Source organism: Sinocyclocheilus grahami, unplaced genomic scaffold (assembly GCF_001515645.1).
Source record: "Sinocyclocheilus grahami isolate Dianchi unplaced genomic scaffold, SAMN03320097.WGS_v1.1 scaffold67.1, whole genome shotgun sequence".
Classification (NCBI taxonomy): Eukaryota; Metazoa; Chordata; class Actinopteri; order Cypriniformes; family Cyprinidae; genus Sinocyclocheilus; species Sinocyclocheilus grahami.
Window position 1 is genome coordinate 656404 of NW_015505246.1, and position 18394 is coordinate 674797.

Below are 18394 nucleotides of genomic sequence, written 5' to 3' on the forward strand. Positions count from 1 at the left end.
TCGAAACCACGTCAAACCTAGTGCTTCTGAGCTCTTTTATTTGATCCCTCTGTCATCTGTTCATTTTGTCACATTTCTCTGGTTTACAGAAGAATGCTTATTCTGAGGGCAGTAGGAACGCCTGTTTAAAGTGTCATGAAACCCCTGTTTCAGCAGTGTTCTTTCACACCGACAATTTAAAAAGGGTTCCAAAAAGGGGCTTTGTTAGCTGTGATGAGGTGGGAGGGTAAAAAAGAGGAAAGAGGGATGGGATTGCATAGAAAGGGGAGTTCCATTATGCACATAAAGACAATAATTTGCACATGGCAATGCAACACACACAGTGAGATGGAGAGCGATGCAGAGCAGCAGTTTAAACACACATTTTATTTGCAATCTGATAACGATAGCCTAGAGTATGAGAACTACTAGTAACTGGTTCACGTTGACTATTTTCTTACATAACCATCTGAATACACAAAAATACAGAATGTTTCAGCAAACAGGCGGTAAAATCAACAGAAATTAGTACCGCGTCTTTTGTTTAAACGAAGGCAATCGGCAAACCCGGATTCCACCAGTCGCAAATTCTCAATGCTCTCCAGTAAAAAAGGTGTCTTACACAAATATTTTCCATTGGTGTTAGTAGGCCACAGCAAGCTAACCATCTGCACCCTTACTTCAACACTCGTCGCGTTGCTTGGAAAAGCAGACAACACTTTTGTATTGTCGATATATAGGAAACGAACACTTACGACCCATGTCTCTGAGTGATGACAATGAGGGAAGACAGAAGAGTACTTTCTCATGCATAATAATGCAGTTATTATTCATTCATAATAGTACTTGGAAATCGGATTGAATGAGCTCTTTCTCATGAATAAATGCAGAAAAACCGCTGACGTACTCTCCAGTCACGGATGCCAGTTACCACTCCGAATTAATGCATATATGTCATATTTTGTGACATTGCTTTTCAAACTGGAAGAACGAAATTGCTCAGAAAAATGCAAAAATAATAAATTTCCACTTGGTAATAAAATATATGAGTCCTATTACTGTTTTCATCAAGGTACAATCTATATATTTCTCTTAACATCTAAAAAAATGTGTTATAGGGCGGTGGCGTAGCCATCATTCCAGAAGTGAGCGGGACAGAAATTGTCAAATGTAATAATACCTTTTTTTTGTTGTTGGCTAAGAAATCATGCTATATCAGTTAGCACTGCATTATTCAGATATTTTGTTTATTACCTGGAGATGACTTGAAAAAAACACACAAACCATACTGTAGCAATTGTGCATGCATTGTCTTCACGTTTTGTATTCAGCTATACAGGGATAGCTGGTTGCCTTTGTCCATATTAGGTCCATATTTCCTGCCACGTCATAAGTTATTACTTTTATGAGTCCGTTTTTGTACTTTCTGTGCGAAAGCGCCCTCCGGCTACGGTTACAGTATGAATGCAACATACTGTACACTGCATTACAGTGTTTAGCGCTCCGTAACACATCTCCTCATTTTGGATACAAATAAAACACTAGGTCTTCCATAAATCTTTTCTCTTTGAATTTAAATTTAGATTTATTTACACCCCTGTAAACCTCTATGTGAACACACTTGCCTGAAAAAGTGCTGGGGACAAATGTATGTTTTGTTAAAAGTGTGTATGGGGGCATATCCCCCACCTCCCACCCCCCAATTTTTACTCCCATGTTATAGGGTTTCATGATCGTTTTAGATCTGTGTATGTTGTTGTGTAAAGATGTGAAGTATGGCACGGGAACGCCATACTTTCAATGGCCCAGTGAATTATTTATTTACCCGCTATAAATCTTTCATCTGATGAGAGCAGTAATATAGTGTGCTTAAGCAGGAAGTTATACTCCTGGGCCGCACCCTGCAAATTCTGCTTGGATCAACCTCGCAACAGTGTATTAAAGCACCTTATTAGGCAATCACTTCCTTTAATTGGAAGCTGTTTTCATTACATTAGTTATTACAGTGTGACCCAACATTTTACCCGTGGTAGTGTTTTTTTTTCTTAGATTTAGCACAAAAGCCACTGATTGTTATGGATATTTAAGTAACATTATGCAATCTCCATAGTACTTTTCCTTTGTATCACTGTGGTCTCAACCCTTTACCAGATCAACCCACTTCTCCTTAGTGAGTGATCTTAGTAAAATAGTCCCTGCTGAGAGCGCATTTGGGCCTCTTTCTGCTGTACATAGTCTGCAGTGGTCAACTGCTCCATTAGGGGGAAGGCTCTCAGCCGCACCACAGAGAAAACGCCTGCACTATCAACTAGCGTTCCGCATTATCAGTGAATTTCAGCAAACAGTTAGAACTCTGCAATATTAGTGGTCTCAACTAGCATCTTGGATCGTCTGTGAATTTCGGATGGGAAGTTAATTTTAGCCACAAGCAAGCATTGTGCAGTAAGATAAATGCTTCTTTTTGGTGTATGAGCAAGAGTGTACTTTTGAGAACACATTAAACTTCCATCATGTTACACGTTTTCAAAGTGAAATAATTAATTGGATTGTGAGGTGTGAGTATTAGAATATACCAGAATAAAATCAGAGCGAATGGTAAAAGCAATTACTAAATAGCTGCCAGCAACACATATTAGGTTATATTAAATCATATTAAGCAGCGTTACTTTAGTATTATCCATTTACTATTAATATTATAGTATTTCAAATTTTTTGAATTTTATTTTATTTTATTTATTTTTAATTTGAGTCATTTTGTTGTGTGCGCTTTTGTCATTTTATGTTATTTTTTTTAACATTTCTATTTAGCTTTTATATATTTTTATTTTAGTAATTGCTGTACCTAAACATTTTATTTCAGTTAATTGCCAAGGAAACATGTCTAATTAATTAACTTTAACACAAGATGTACACTTTGCTTTGTTATATGCTTGTGTACTCAAGTACATAAAACAAACATCATATTTAAAACTATATACAATTGCCAAAGCCTTGAAACAAAAAATAAACAGATACATATACAAAATAAATACAATGACATTTGTGACATTGTTGAGACCCATTTAGATTATGTGCTAACCCTGAGGAAAAACAGGTGGCTTCAAAAGTGCTACAATAACTTTATCCCAAACATCCAGAGTTGAACTTCATGCTTTATGAATGACAGCCAGTGATCTCTCTATATGAATAATATCTCTGAAATAATTATACCATTCTTTTATTGACGGGGGTCAAGGAGAAAACCAAGAAAGAATTAGTTTTTTTGCAGCAGTTAAACCTGCAAATATAATTTTCTTAGAAGCCAAATTAGTATACGTTTATAACAAATTTACACATACAGTAAAAACAAAAGAAAAAAAATCTGAGGATGTTGTAGAGTCTGTGTGCTGTCTGTTTATGCCATTTGTCTGCTGTTACTGTCATTCTCTACAGTATGTTGTTCTTTGTTGTCACTGTCTGTCTGTTGGGTTTTTCCTACCTCTACCACACTCCTCCCTGTCTCTGCTTGGCCTACTGTAGCATCCTTCCTCACAGCACTGGTGTTGAAAGACCAGGGGTCTCTGGCTGTACTGATTCCAGCAACATCCTTGTTAATGAACATAGTATAGGACTTAAAAATTGCAGCTAAATATTTTCTCACTGACTGCTCTCAACATTGGAATACACATGAATACAAACAAGTAATGATAGCAAAAAAGGGAATAGAATATATAGCAAAAACTATAAATAGTAGCAACAGTAAATCCTTTTTGATATACAATTATTTGTGAATTAAAGTATGCTGAAGTGTTGCTAGTATGTGCTGCATGTGCATTTGTGTGTGAATGTGAGTCTCTCTCTCTCTGTGTGTGTGTGACACAGGCACAGGTTCCTCATATCCTAAGAGTTAATTAATAGTTAATTAGATCCACATTATTAAGAAACTGGCAGCATCTGTATCAGGGTGTGTCTCTCTCATTGTGTCTTCCTACCTCCATGACACTTGACTCTGCAGTCCACCCTACCTAAGGATTAATTGCATACTGTAAACTTATGTACTGTATGCGTGCTCAATGTTTTATTTTAATATATGACTACATATTCAAAGAAAAGTTCACTACAAATGTCTATAGTACTACGGCTATTGCTATAGGTTTTTGATGTGTTAGACTATATTGCAAATAGCCTACATCAGTTTTTACCCTAAATCCTTTGAGCCCTTTTTTTTCCTTTCTCAAAGTTTTTCTGCACCGCCTTTCCTTTTTTACGGTCCATCATCTAGCTTTTACTGAAAATCAGCTCGTGTTGCAGTCTCTCTGATGACGTGCTTGATTTTGACTGAACGGTTCGGTCGGCCGGCTGTTACCGACTGGGCCAAATGCTTAACATTTATTTATTATTAACATTATTATTATTATAACCATAGAGAAATCGTGCAAGCGATAAAAACCTGTCCTATGCGCTGTTGGCCCATAAAAACAATTTTATTTATATATATTTAGAAAAAATCTGACCGGCCCACATTAAGCAAAATGGTCCGGCCCCTCTGGCATTTGCCAGAATTGCCGGATGGCCTATCCGCCCCTGGTCACTAGTATGTAATATGTGGAGTCTTCGGCAGACCACTCAGAAAAAATGAATGGTAAACCAGTGCAGTGCAAGTCTTTTTCTTCTCATGTGTAAAAGTCATGCTCGCTTCTTACACTCACTGAAGATTCCTCGTTCTCATGTGTGCTGTCCTTCTTTTTTTACAGTCCCTGCTGAGCATTCCTGGCTCGCCCTTCATGTCCCGCCGCAGCAGTATATTCAGCTTTAAGGGCTCGGAGAACGAGTTCGCAGACGACGAGCACAGCACGGTCGAGGAGAGCGAAGACCGCCGCGGCTCCCTCTTTGTTCCGTACAGGCGCAGCAGCTACAGTGGCTACAGCCAGGGTTCCTCACGCATTAACCCACTGGCACCCCACCTAGGCTGCAAGAGAAACAGCACAGTGGACTGCAACGGAGTGGTGTCTCTGATCGGGCCTGGGCCTGGCCGGCTACTGCCTGAGGTGAAAATAGATAAGGCAGCTTCTGATGACAGTGTAAGGACGTCCACGGGGGGCAGGTTCAGAGTATAGGCATGACAAGAGTGGCCGATTATGATTCCAGTTCAGATTTTTCCTCTCTCTTTCCCTTTTCTTTTACCCCATTTTGACTCCGTCCTTCTAAAGCCCTGTTTCCACTGCAGGAACTTTCCCCAGGAACTAGGGACTTTGGGCCGGTACTCTGTGTTTCCACAGACACAACACTCTGTGTTGTCCTAATGTATCATCCCTGAACTACATTTCTGTGGCTATTAATATGTTTAAATGAAAACGAAAACGAAAAGAGGCAGTGGTGTTTGATATCATATTTCGTCTTATTGTAAATACAGTGAGGAAAATTGCAGTAGCCAAGGCGAGCTGACCGTTTTCAAGGACACTGCTGTTTGCAGAATTACCGGACTTGCGTTGTCCCGTCCGCGGGTGTTCACATTCCTGAGTTGAACTTGCGAAGTCCGAACTACCGAGGATGCAAGTCCGAAATTTGCGTACTTGGTATTGAGAAACGTGCGCAGACCTTCGTCACCAGACTATTTGCCTACTCTTCTCAGACAGCAACAGGTCTGGGGTAAAAAAATTCCTGGGACAAATTGTTCCAGGTAATTTTGGTGGAAAAGCGGCTTAAGTCTCTGAGTTTCTAGTCTGTCCATTCTCTCTCAACCCCTCAACTACTTTTCTTGTTTCTATTTTTATTATTTTATGCAAGTCTTGATCTGCAATCCTACTGTACTAGTCCTACTCCCTGCCAGCGCTCTCCCCCTGTGAATGGCATGGCCAATCAAAAAAGAAATTGTGAGAGTTTTTGAGGGGTCCCTTTGTGCACATTAATGCCCATCTTTAAACTAATATATGCTGTAGCCCCTCCCCTTTTAACCTGATTTACATACTAATTACATTGCCACATTAAATAAGGTACCTATAATATTTTTCAGGTCACACTCTACCCATTCCACATCAACCCATCAACCACAACCTCATATTTGTCATTTTATTTATTTATTTTACATATATGAAGTTTTCCACCTCAATTTTTTTCAGAATTTCAGGACCACTCTGCTCCCTCCAAAAAAGTGTTATGCAAGAAAAACCTATCCTAACCTTACCAATAACAGCATACTGCCTCATTTTAGTTAGCATGGTGGATTGACATCCTTATACTCTCCTTGCCTTCTCCTCCTGTGTGGGAAGCATGATCTCGGGCCCAGTTTTCACCCAGCTTTATAGTGTGCTGTTACAGACATTCACCTGAACATGCTGCTGTCACCAAGTAATTGCATTGTAAAAAAGATCTTTGAAACAGTGGAAGGAACAGTTAAGATAAACAGATAAACATTGTCTTGACCAACACCCACAATACCAAATGAAATTATATTCAAGAGACTTTTCTAATGGCAGTGAAAGCTGGGCCTTAAGCAATGTGTGAATTTTCTTCTTGCATCATGATATTCTCTGGAGAACAAATAGGCAACCTTCTGAGCAGCTAGCAGTAATGAATGAAGACTCTTGTAACTAAAGTAAATAAATAGGCGTCTCTCATTCACAATTTCAGATGTAGAGTTAAATTTTTTAAAAAGTTTTCCAACTCCTGTCAAATTCAAAAGAGAGAAAAAAAATATTCGTCAATCCCAACAATATTTAAAGGCCCAATGACTTTTTTAGTTGGTTGTGATTTAATGGATTAAGCATAAGCATTAAAAAAAATATTTTACTCTCAATTTCTACCTAATGAAATAGTTAGAGTTTGACTTGACTAGAAAAATGTATATTGGAAAAGCAATGTAATTTAATAAAATCTTATAGCTCTATAGGCGTTTTATGCCTATAGAGCTATAAGATTTTATTAAATTATATTGCTTTTCCAGGTCTAGAAATCACACTTATAATTAGACTACCTCATATACTAAGGTTTTATACCAAGACCTTGTTCTTGAAAGGAAAAAAAACAGTTGTTGAACAGGTGAACTAAAATAAGAAATGTATTTGTTGTTTGTATAATTTTAAATAATTTTAGTCATCTTGAGGTCCTCCTAGTTGAGAGCCACTACTCTAAGGCTTCAATTATTTATACAATTTATATATATTTATAAATGTGTTCATCTTCTAGTGTTGAAAAGTTGAAGTCAAGGAAGGAAATCTGCATTAATTTTAACTGTAGTTTATGACTTCGGATTTTCTACTGTTGGGTCTGTACGAGAATTAGCTAAGGTAGGTCCATATGCCATTGTCTTGCAAAAATCAAATTGTAGTTTAGTAAAGCCAGTTTGAGAAGAGTTAAGGTACAATACTTCACAGTGTGGTTTAGAGAGAGAGAATCCACTTAGGAATGTATCAGAGAATTCAGCAATGTTTAAATGGAACAATAAAAGTTGAGTGTGAGTTGCAAGTTAGTTTGGGCTTGTGTTTTTGTCAGCATGTGCATGTGTGTTGACACGGGTTAAAATGTTTCTTTAAAAAAATCCTATTTCTGATTGTTCTTTGTGTTTCTCCACATTATATCACTCTTGTCCACAGGCCACAGAGGTGGAGGGAAAGAGAAAGCTCTCAGGTTCTCTTATGGTGTCGGTGGACCAGCTCAATACTTCCTTTAGCCGGAAAGAGCGAGCCAACAGTGCTATGACTGTTGTCACCAACACGCTGGTGGAAGGTATTGTGTAACATCTGTCTTTCTGTCTGTCTGTTTACTATGATACCACAACATAGCAAAACCGTAATAATATCAAATCAGTATTAATAATAATATCCATTTATAGTTCCTTATTACATATTTCATGCTCAAAAAACATAGGCCTAAAAAAAAAATTATCCTTATTTTTGTCACCACAGAGCTGGAGGAGTCTCAGAGAAAATGTCCGCCCTGCTGGTATAAGTTTGCCAACACATTCTTGATATGGGAGTGCTGTCCAATCTGGATGAAGATAAAAGAGATAATGAACCTCATAGTGATGGATCCGTTTGTAGACCTGGCTATCACTATATGTATTGTGCTGAACACAGTCTTCATGGCCATGGAGCATTATCCCATGTCACCACAATTTGCGGACGTGCTTTTTGTTGGAAACCTGGTAAGAATGTTTTTTTTTTCTTATTTGATTTTCTTTTATAGTTTGTTCTTTTTAATAGAAATGACCAAAGTAATGTGGAAAATGATCTGTAACCTTATTGCACAGTCATATACACAACTAATTGCAAAATTGAACTGAATGCAAAAAAAGAAGTGGCTTTTTAACTTCTGTTAGGATCTTTGTAATCAGTAATATTTTGTTTCACTGCTTATGGTTGTGGACTTTATGGTTGTAAACCTCATAAAATGTAATTAATTAAGCACCATGAATGCATCATTATTTTAAAGCATTTATTTTTAGTAATTTTATTAGTAATGTTTTACAGTTCTGTTCCTGTTTCTGTATTATTGGTATGAATGTCTAATTGTACTTTTTCCTAAGTTGATACAAAACACAAATATTCTGACTCCTTTTTTTATTTGCCATGCCAATATCATTATTTGGGACTTTTCTCAGCAAATATTTGTATGTACGTTTGATTGATTGGCATATCATGTAATTAATTTAATAGCATTTTTTAATCAATTGACAGTCCTAAATTCAGTCGTTTCCTTTCTCAGTCCTAACCATCTCCCCATTTCTGCAATGAGCAGCAATACTGGACCCTGTCCCACATTTCCATTTTAAGTTATGTCTCTGGCAGTGCAGCACTGATGTCTGCTCCTCAGTATCTGATGGACCTACAATGAAAATGCACCACGTTCTAGTTTCTATTATCGTCCACTACCGATCCATTGCTCCACGTATCCAATTAGTGATCTCACATTATTCATGATACAGGCACAATCAATGTTAATTTGCAATCCAAATACCTTTTTTCTATGGACTAGATACTAATATACTTTTATGTAATGTATCATCAACATTTTCCCTCAACCTTGTTGAGATCATCTTAATGACATTTTTCTTTGTCTTCTTTTTATCTCAGGTGTTCACAGGTATCTTCACAACTGAAATGTTTGCCAAGCTGATAGCGATGGATCCATACTACTACTTCCAGGAGGGCTGGAATATCTTTGATGGCTTCATTGTGAGCCTGAGTTTGGTGGAGCTGGGGCTGGCTGATGTAGAGGGGCTGTCTGTGCTCAGATCCTTCAGATTGGTGCGTTATGAGTGAAGACATGTTCATGTACATGTTTTTATATAATAGATAGTACCACATTTTATTAGAGGTAAAAGCATCACTTGTGTCTTGTATTTGCATTTACCCTTCTCTATTGTATGTAGGGATGTCAAAAGTACTAGAACTACAGTAGTTTTTTTTTTACTTACCTGAAGTTTGATTTGTTAATATTTTAATAAACTGTGTAAAAATTAAATACACAAAATTAATCGTGTATATTAACATATGTGACCCTGGACCACAAAACCAGTATTAAGTCGCTTTGGTATATTTTTAGCAATAGCCAAAAAAACATTGTATGGGTCAAAATGATTGATTTTTCTTTTATGCCAAAAATCATTAGGATATTAAGTAAAGATCCATGAAGATGTTCCATGAAGATATTTTGTCAATTTCCTACTGTAAATATATCAAAACTTAATTTTTGATTAGCAATATGCATTGCTAAGAACTTCATTTGGACAACTTTAAAGGCGATTTTCATAATATTTAGATTTTTTTGCACCCTCAGATTCCAGATTTTCAAATAGTTGTATCTCGGCCAAATGTCCTGTCCTAACAAATTTATCAGAGAATCCTGAAAAATATGTATCACGGTTTCCAGTTTGAGCACCAAATCAGCATATTAGAATGATTTGTGAAGGATCTTGTGACAGAGTAATGGCTGCTGAAATTTCAGCTTTGCCATCAATTTTAAATAGCATTTTAAAACAGAAAAGAGCTATTTTAAATTGTAATAACAGTTTACAATATTACAGTTTTACTGTATTTTTGAATGAATAAATGCAGCCACAGTGAGCATAAGAGACTTCTTTCAAAAACATAAAAAATCTTACCGTAACTAGGGCTGGGCGCTATATTGAGTTTGTACGATATATCGATATTTTCTTTGTAAGCGATTCGATATGAGGCAATACCGTTTATATCGATATACAGTAGTCTGATACGAGCGCATCTGAAAATATAGCGGAGGACACAGACTGAGCTGCTGCAGAGAAAGTGTATAGTCCAATTTGTTCTAAACATGTGACAAGCTTCATATTAAGGCCTTTAAAAACTGGTAAGACATAGTTTATAGTTTCGTTTCGCATATTAGTTTAAACGGCTTGCCCCGTCAGATGCTCTGACAGAAAGGCTGCATGTGCCGCTGACAGAGACACTAGGCTACTCGCACTGTTTAATGTGTTTGAGATGTGCTGTCTTCCTGAATGCATAACTTACATTTCACAGGTATATTCTCCATCTGTAAATGTTAGAAAGCCATGGAAATGTTTCCATTTTTCTGTCAGAAGTGCATGAGCATTCTGCTTTGGGATTCTCCGCTAAACTTCACAGACTTCCGTGAATGAGCACCGCTGGGTGCATGCGCGCCAAACAGACAGAGCTCAATTAAATAGGAGCGCGATAATTCTTACTAAAATATACATTTCGCTGAAATATTTGTAGTTGAACAATAAATGTGACATGTAGAATTTTAACCTACAAGTAAGTCTATTTTTATGATAGCACTGACTGTAAAGTGACTGTAATGGGGTAATCAAAACAGCCTAACACAACTCTGTGCTTTTGATTTCATGTATTTTCATTTTTAGTTTAATGAATTTAACTTAAAAGCCTTATTTTTGTTTTTAAATTGCAATGTTACAATGTTAGAATGAAATGTGATTTTAACCCTTTTTTGCACATAATATAAAGACTTACATGGTTACATTCACTTTATTTGTTTTCATAGCCTTTAATATGTATTGTTTTGTTGGACAACATTGGGCGGTAAGTGAAATACATATATATTAAATACAGATTTTTAAAATACAAATACAAAAACGAAAAATCCCGATATATATACCTTATATGTCGCAAATCGGCCAAAAAATACTGAGATATGAATTTTTGCCCATATCGCCCAACCCTAACCGTAACCAAACTTTTGAACAGTAGAGTAAAATGTCTTATTCTCTGATTTCGAAACTTTTGTGAATCCCAAACTTCTCTCTCGTACAGCTGAGGGTGTTTAAGCTGGCTAAATCATGGCCCACTCTGAACATGCTGATCAAGATCATTGGTAACTCTGTGGGAGCTTTGGGAAACCTGACCCTGGTGCTGGCCATCATCGTCTTCATCTTTGCTGTGGTGGGCATGCAGCTGTTTGGGAAGAGCTATAAAGACTGTGTGTGTAAGATTGCCGCAGCTACCTGCAAGCTGCCCCGCTGGCATATGAACGACTTTTTCCACTCCTTCCTTATTGTGTTCCGGGTGCTGTGTGGAGAATGGATCGAAACCATGTGGGACTGTATGGAGGTGGCTGGACAAACAATGTGTCTCACTGTATTCATGATGGTGATGGTCATTGGAAACTTGGTGGTGAGTTTTTGAGTTCTTCTCTGCTCAGTTACTTTCCAGTGTTGCAGTGTTCTTCCTGTTTCTTTGTCACAATTTCCTAAGAAATGTCTATCCCACCTGTCATTTTGTGGTTCAAATGGATGCTTGCAGGCCTCATTGGGGTTTGCACGTTTGTAAAATAATGGCGCATCTAGGATGCACTGCGGTCACATAATGGCAGGGCTTGAGCATTGTGGAGCCAAAAAATGACAGATGGGACAGCCTAAGGTCTTGTGGTCTTCAAGTCTTCATCAAATGTAAAAGCTAAAGCTGTAATCATCTCTTGATCAGGTGCTGAACCTGTTCTTGGCCTTGCTGCTCAGCTCCTTCAGTGCTGATAATCTGGCAGCCACCGATGATGACGGTGAGCTGAACAACCTGCAGATTTCAGTGATCCGCATTAAGAAGGGTATCGCTTGGTTCAAAATTCACATACGTCTCCTGGTGGCCCACATCCTGAAGAAGAAACCTTTGGAAGACGAAGACAAACCTCTTGACGACATGTATGACAAAAAACTCAACATCATAGGTAACCACACCGGTGTTGACATCAAATGTGGCGATCTGAACTACCCCAAGAACGGTAATGGCACCACAAGTGGCATTGGTAGCAGCGTAGGAAAGTACATGATTGATGAGGAGCCTATGTCCTTCATACACAACCCCAACCTAACGGTGCGGGTTCCCATCGCTGTGGGAGAGTCGGACTTTGAGAACCTCAACACAGAGGACTTCAGCAGTGAGTCGGATGTGGAAAATAGCAAAGATGTGAGTATTACTAAAGTCCCTTTTAAGGAAAGTCAATTGACTTGGTGGCCGTATTTGCAACGCCTCCAGGTAGCTTTTTCCGGCATGCAAGACCAACTCCTATCTACTTGAATGGGGAAATGCTGAATTCTCAAAAACTGCTTGCCAAATTCAACAATTTTAAAGAATAGTTCACCCAAAAATGAACATTTTATTCATCATTTACTCACCCTCATGTTGTTCAAAACCTGTATAAATGTATTTCTTGTGTTGAAAACAAAAGAAGATATTTTGAAGAATTTTGAAGAACCAAACAGTTTTGGTCCTCATTGACTTCCATAGTAGGGAAATAAATACTATGGAAGTCAATGGGTTCCATCGTTTGATTACCAGTATTCTTCCAAATATCTTCTTTTATTTTCAACTTAAGAAAGAAACTCATACAGGTGTGGAACTACATTGGGGTGAGTAAATGATGTCAAAATTGTCATATCCCTTTAAATATCAGAAATAAAATCTGACATGAACTGTCCTATAAATCTTGTTTCTGATGCACTATTAACATTAAAAAGCATACGTTTCAAGGTCTAGCCAATGCGCATGTGCAGTCCTAAGCGTGACTCTCAGGACACTAAATGTTTTTTTGAGAACGGGAGCTTTTAACATCAGCTGCAGTGACACAATGACTTTGCCAACTGGTGATTGGCCCTTTTATTTAGAAGGTGGGGCTTATTGCACTTTGAAGTTTCTCCCATTCGTAGTAATACGAGTGGATTGGTGTATGTTGTTGTGGCAAGGCAAAATTTAAGACAGCTTTGATGTGCTCTTTTGAATATACTGTAAAGAACCAAAGCAGCATCAGAGTTGCCATACTTTAATGCGGCATTGGATCCTTATAGAGAATTTGAAGGCAGCACAGTGTAAAGACACCTTTTAACTTTCCTTTGTATTTTTCTGTATGTATTATAGAAAAAATAAATTGTTTTGATGACTTGTGATTCATATGTGTGTGTGTGTGTGTGTGTGTGTATGTGTATATATTTATATAAGACTGAAGTAAATAGAGGAAAAATGTATGCAGCCCTTACAGTATTCTTTGAGGAAATGAAAATGGCTTACTGCTGCTTACTGTACAAAATTCACAAAGATCATCATTTTGAGCCCATATTGCTTTTTGCATCATTTCACTTTCAGAAAGAGTTAGCTTGTGTATTCTGGCAGAGACAGACTTTCTTTTCCTGGCACATTGAAAATTATTGTGTAACATTCGGTTGCATGTCTTTATATATTTCCTAAGGCCATATTAGGGCTTTTTGATTAAAGATGACTTCTCTATTAATAAAATGCCAAAAGAAGGCTCCTTGAGTCAGCAGAGCATGACTCGAATAAATATAGATAATCAGGAATGCATTGACTTGACAGTCTCAGAGAAGCAGGCTAGTCATTTTTATTTTGTGTTTGATATTTTGACAAATGCATTAAGCTCAAATGCATATATTTTAATTAATCAAATGATGAAAAACTTCAATAAGGGAGTATGATGTCTATGGCGGTATGTGTTTGTAGAGCGTGACTAGATGAAATCAGTGTCAGTAGTTGATTACAAGCTGCAGATTACAGCAGTATGGGTGGATTAAGGCTTTGCAGGCAGTATAAGAATGTTGAGTTGTGCTATTCCTGTGATTTATTGCCTTGCTGCTTCTGCTGAGTGCTGAGCCACTCAGCCAAAGAATAGATGCAGTCCACCAGATGATGTAATGTTTTTCCTTTGCATTTGTGTTCAAACACATGCATTTGTGTGCACACAAGTTTCAATTAAACTTCTAATGCAAAAATATGCCACGTTGTTTGTACATGTCTAATTGCTTAATAATAATAATAATACTTAATACTAAAAAAAAAGAACTGAGTAAGAAAAATAATGCATTTTTAGAATATTTATAATTGATATTAGCACTCACATAAATTTATACTGACTGTCATTGTCCTGGTCTCTGTGCAAAGACTGGATCACCTTGACCCAGTTTAGACATAACAGATCCAGTACGGCTGAACTACACATGCTGAACATCTAGCCAGTGGCATCACAGTAGATCATTTCTGTTAGCCAATCGAAGCAATGCTGGTTGGGTCTTCATTTTTGATTGGCCAGGCTGGGTCAGGGAGGACTGCAGTGGTGGTTGTGTAAGGGTTGTTTGATGCTTTCGACTGCCGGTGTGTGTGTATTAACGATTCAGGTTTTATAAAACTGCTGTGTCATCCTGGCCTGCTGTGATCAGGGTCAGGCTTTTCCAGTAGGCTGAGGAATATGTTTTTTCATTCCTGTGTGTATGTGTGTACTAATTCTTTTTAAATTATGGTAGGTGCTTGCAGTAAGAGAGGGTTTTATGAACTGTGCACAAGGCTTATATGTCACATTTAAGTAGCTTCCTTGTAAAAATATAATATAATTTAAATATAATATAATATAAACATGTAGACACATCAACATTTAATATGAGAACTTGTAGTAAATTAATAATCAGAAATAACGGGATATACTGTATGTTCCAATTCCATTTTATTATATCAGTATAAACATTTGTGTAATAATAAAATCAGTAATTACATTTATTTGTGTAGCGCATTTATCACATGTGGTACTTTCAGCTTCGCAAGCAATGAATTTGTTTAGGCTTGGTGTTTTTAATTAATGTTGTTTACAATGAATGCCACTACAATTTATGTTTGTTTTATACTTCTATTTTTATGAATACCATCAAATTTATATAATTTGTGGAGTGACTAAAATATGTCTTTATAATGTTTATAGAAAATATATTATATTATATTATACACACACATCATAATTTAATAAATTTTAGATTATTGTGTATTTATTTTCAAATAATAATCAAAATTATTATTATTATTATTATAACAATTAATATTATCTTTTTTTGATTATAATAGATGTTAATGATGTTAACAAATATAAGTTGTTGGCTAGACATAAATACTGATGTGATGTTCCATAATATGTAACAACATTTAAATCAATACACAACACCTGATTTGCATAAAATACAGCAAAAGGTCATTCATCATTGTCTGATTTGCATATGTAGATGATAGTTTTTAACCTTGTTAATTCAGTTAGTGTTGAGTCAAGGTTAATTGTGTCTTGGGTAGAGTGAATGCTAATTAAGCTAGACCACCCAGAAGAACATTGAAGGTTAGTGCTAGGACACATCTGGCCTCAGTTTATAACTTACTAGTGGCTTAAAATTTTGACTCACTGTTACTCATGTTCTGGTATCAATTTATATTGTATCTTGCATTCAGGGATTTCTGTGGACTAACACAACAGCAGAAGGTTTTCACTGGAGAAAGCAATGATTGGAGAGTTGGATTCAGGATCACCTTGTGTTGACCTTGTTTTGAGACCATCTGTATTTTTTGGGAAGCTCTTGTTGAAATAAACTGATAAAATAAAAGTAGAAGAATGCATCACAATAAATAAAATGTACATTGATACATCTATGTGTTTTTTTCCTTTAGCTGGATGACACCAGCTCTTCAGAGGGAAGCACTATCGACATAAAGCCTGATGAGGAGGAGATGGCTGTAGTGGAGGTCGTGGAGGAGTACTTAGACCCAGAGGCCTGCTGGACTGATGGTGAGAAATGCATGCATATTTGTTTGAAAGGGAATGCTCTTGATATAAATCTAACTTTAATATTATATATCTGTGATACTTCATCTATGATAAAATCTGTCAATTAAAGTGATTGTTTGAATTAATTCAAATCAATCAAATATATACATATCAGCTGAGAAAAATTACTAATTCAAAATTAAATTGACAGCCCTAGTATATACTGTATTGCACATTGAAGTTTCATTGGTAAAGCAGTAAATTTGTTTTAGCTTTAGGCAATAAAGCATACATTGTGAGTGTTGATTTGATGTAAATGTGTATTCAGTAGATGTGTTAAATGTTTTTCAGCCTGTGTGGCACGGTACAAATGCTGTGACGTGCCTATCACCGAGGGCTGGGGAAAGCACTGGTGGTTCCTGAGGAAAACTTGCTACCTCATCGTTGAACACAACTGGTTTGAGTCACTCATCATTTTCATGATTCTGCTCAGCTCTGGAGCTCTGGTGAGGTCACACACATGCACAAGATACCGTTTCCAAAAAAAATAAAGTAGAAGCTGATATTAATTGCTAATATTCTCTCTAAGTGCTAAGGTGTAAACCACATTCCACGGATACAGTACACTTTGATGTTCCATTCATGTTTGCACAGAGTTTGAAGCACATATTCCATCTTTTTAAAGATCAAATAAATAAATACATACATATACACACACACACACACACACATACTTACTTACTTTATTTTATTGGCAATATTTATTGATAACCAGAAACCAACATTTGTTCCTAAACTTGCTAGCGCCTTCTGAGTGGCAGCTTAATTCAGGCTAAATATGTGACCCTGGACCACAAAACCAGTCATAAGGGTCGATTTTTTAAATTGAGATTTATACATTATCTGAATAAATAAGCTTTTCATTGATGTATGGTTTGTTAGGATGGAATAATATTTGGCTGAGATACAACTATTTGAAAATCTGGAATCTGAGGGCACAACAAAATCATAATTTCGTAAAAGTTGTAATTTAAAGTTATCCAAATGAAGTTCTTAGCAATGAATATTACTAATCAAAAATTATGTTTTGATATATTTACGGTAGAAAATTTACAAAATATCTTCATGGAACATGATCATTGCACTTCATGCAATGTTTAGTTTGATCTTCTGAGGTTAACATATTCTTAAGGTTCAGCTTGTTTTTTCCCTTACCATTTTTGAAAAAAATACATTTGAAAGAGTTCCGGGCCTTTAGTTTATACCCAAATCTTTGAAAGCGATACTTTCAGTTATCAGTTATTTAATTTGCTATAAATTAGATAAAGAGTGGAGACCTCAAAAATGTCCATGCCAATTCATAACCTCTTATGGCAACATCAGTGAAAAAGATTTGCAGAAGCTGAAAGAATGAAAGACTGAGATAAAGATTCTGAAATAGGATTGGAAGATATATGGGCACGGTGTAGATATCTCAACCTTTCACAATGTATATGTGGGAAACTAATACGATATAATGCTAGTGCAGGTAGATTTTAATGTGATTGAGGCTGCAAAGCATACTGTGTGGTATATGATCTATGTAAGTAGCTAATGGCTATCACTATATTGCACTGTACCGGCCCCTGCACCTCAGCAGTCTGTCTTGGGGCTGCAGTATCTCATGTCTGCTGTTAGGGACTGTAGCCAAATGCTGTAGAAATGGCCCCACATGCAGACGATTCTGGTGCCTCTCTCACAGCTCCTGTTAGGGATCTTGCTCAAACTACCACTAAAGTGAAAGAGTGAGCTAATGCAAGTGTGGTTGCAGTGCCACACTTTGGTGATGTCTGGTACTGAAAGTGAAGAATGATTGTGGGGAAAGAAGCAGTTCATAAATCTTAAACATTTGATCAAACACAATTTTTGAAAATAAGTTTTAACAAACAGGCATCAAGATTTAATTACCATAACTGACATATTTTTTAGCAATGTAAATTTAAAATGTTTTCATGTGCATTACTCTTACAAAGATTAGTGAGATAAATTGAACATTCAGAAACACTGCTAATTAAATGTAAAAGAAAATCCCTTTCTTTGTTTGGTTTCTAAGGCATTTGAGGATGTATACATTGAACAGAGGAAAACCATCCAGATCATTCTAGAATATGCAGACAGAGTCTTCACATACATCTTCATCCTGGAAATGTTGCTGAAATGGGTAGCCTATGGCTTTGTCAAATACTTCACCAATGCATGGTGCTGGCTGGACTTCTTCATTGTGGATGTAAGTAACTTACACTAATATCTATAAATCACAGCTGTTATCCCTTGCACTGCCTCACATCAGATGGATTATTCTGCAGATATATGCAGTAGTTTTGAGTATTTCATGGTGCACTGTCAGTCCTTTTGGCGATTAATTATA

At 36.7% G+C, this 18394-nt stretch overlaps 1 protein-coding gene across 2 annotated transcripts in view; it reads left to right on the plus strand.

The window, feature by feature from the left end:
• The window catches only part of scn8ab (sodium channel, voltage gated, type VIII, alpha subunit b), a 66231-nt gene that overhangs the window by 30566 nt on the left and 17271 nt on the right, over nt 1-18394 (plus strand). For both annotated transcript variants that reach the window (XM_016272007.1, XM_016272006.1), the window contains 9 exons: nt 4713-5006; nt 7551-7683; nt 7863-8101; nt 9030-9203; nt 11226-11585; nt 11895-12371; nt 15891-16008; nt 16339-16493; nt 18080-18253. In XM_016272007.1, the coding sequence (XP_016127493.1) occupies nt 4713-5006; nt 7551-7683; nt 7863-8101; nt 9030-9203; nt 11226-11585; nt 11895-12371; nt 15891-16008; nt 16339-16493; nt 18080-18253 (2124 nt within the window). The remainder of the gene's footprint in view (nt 1-4712; nt 5007-7550; nt 7684-7862; nt 8102-9029; nt 9204-11225; nt 11586-11894; nt 12372-15890; nt 16009-16338; nt 16494-18079; nt 18254-18394) is intronic.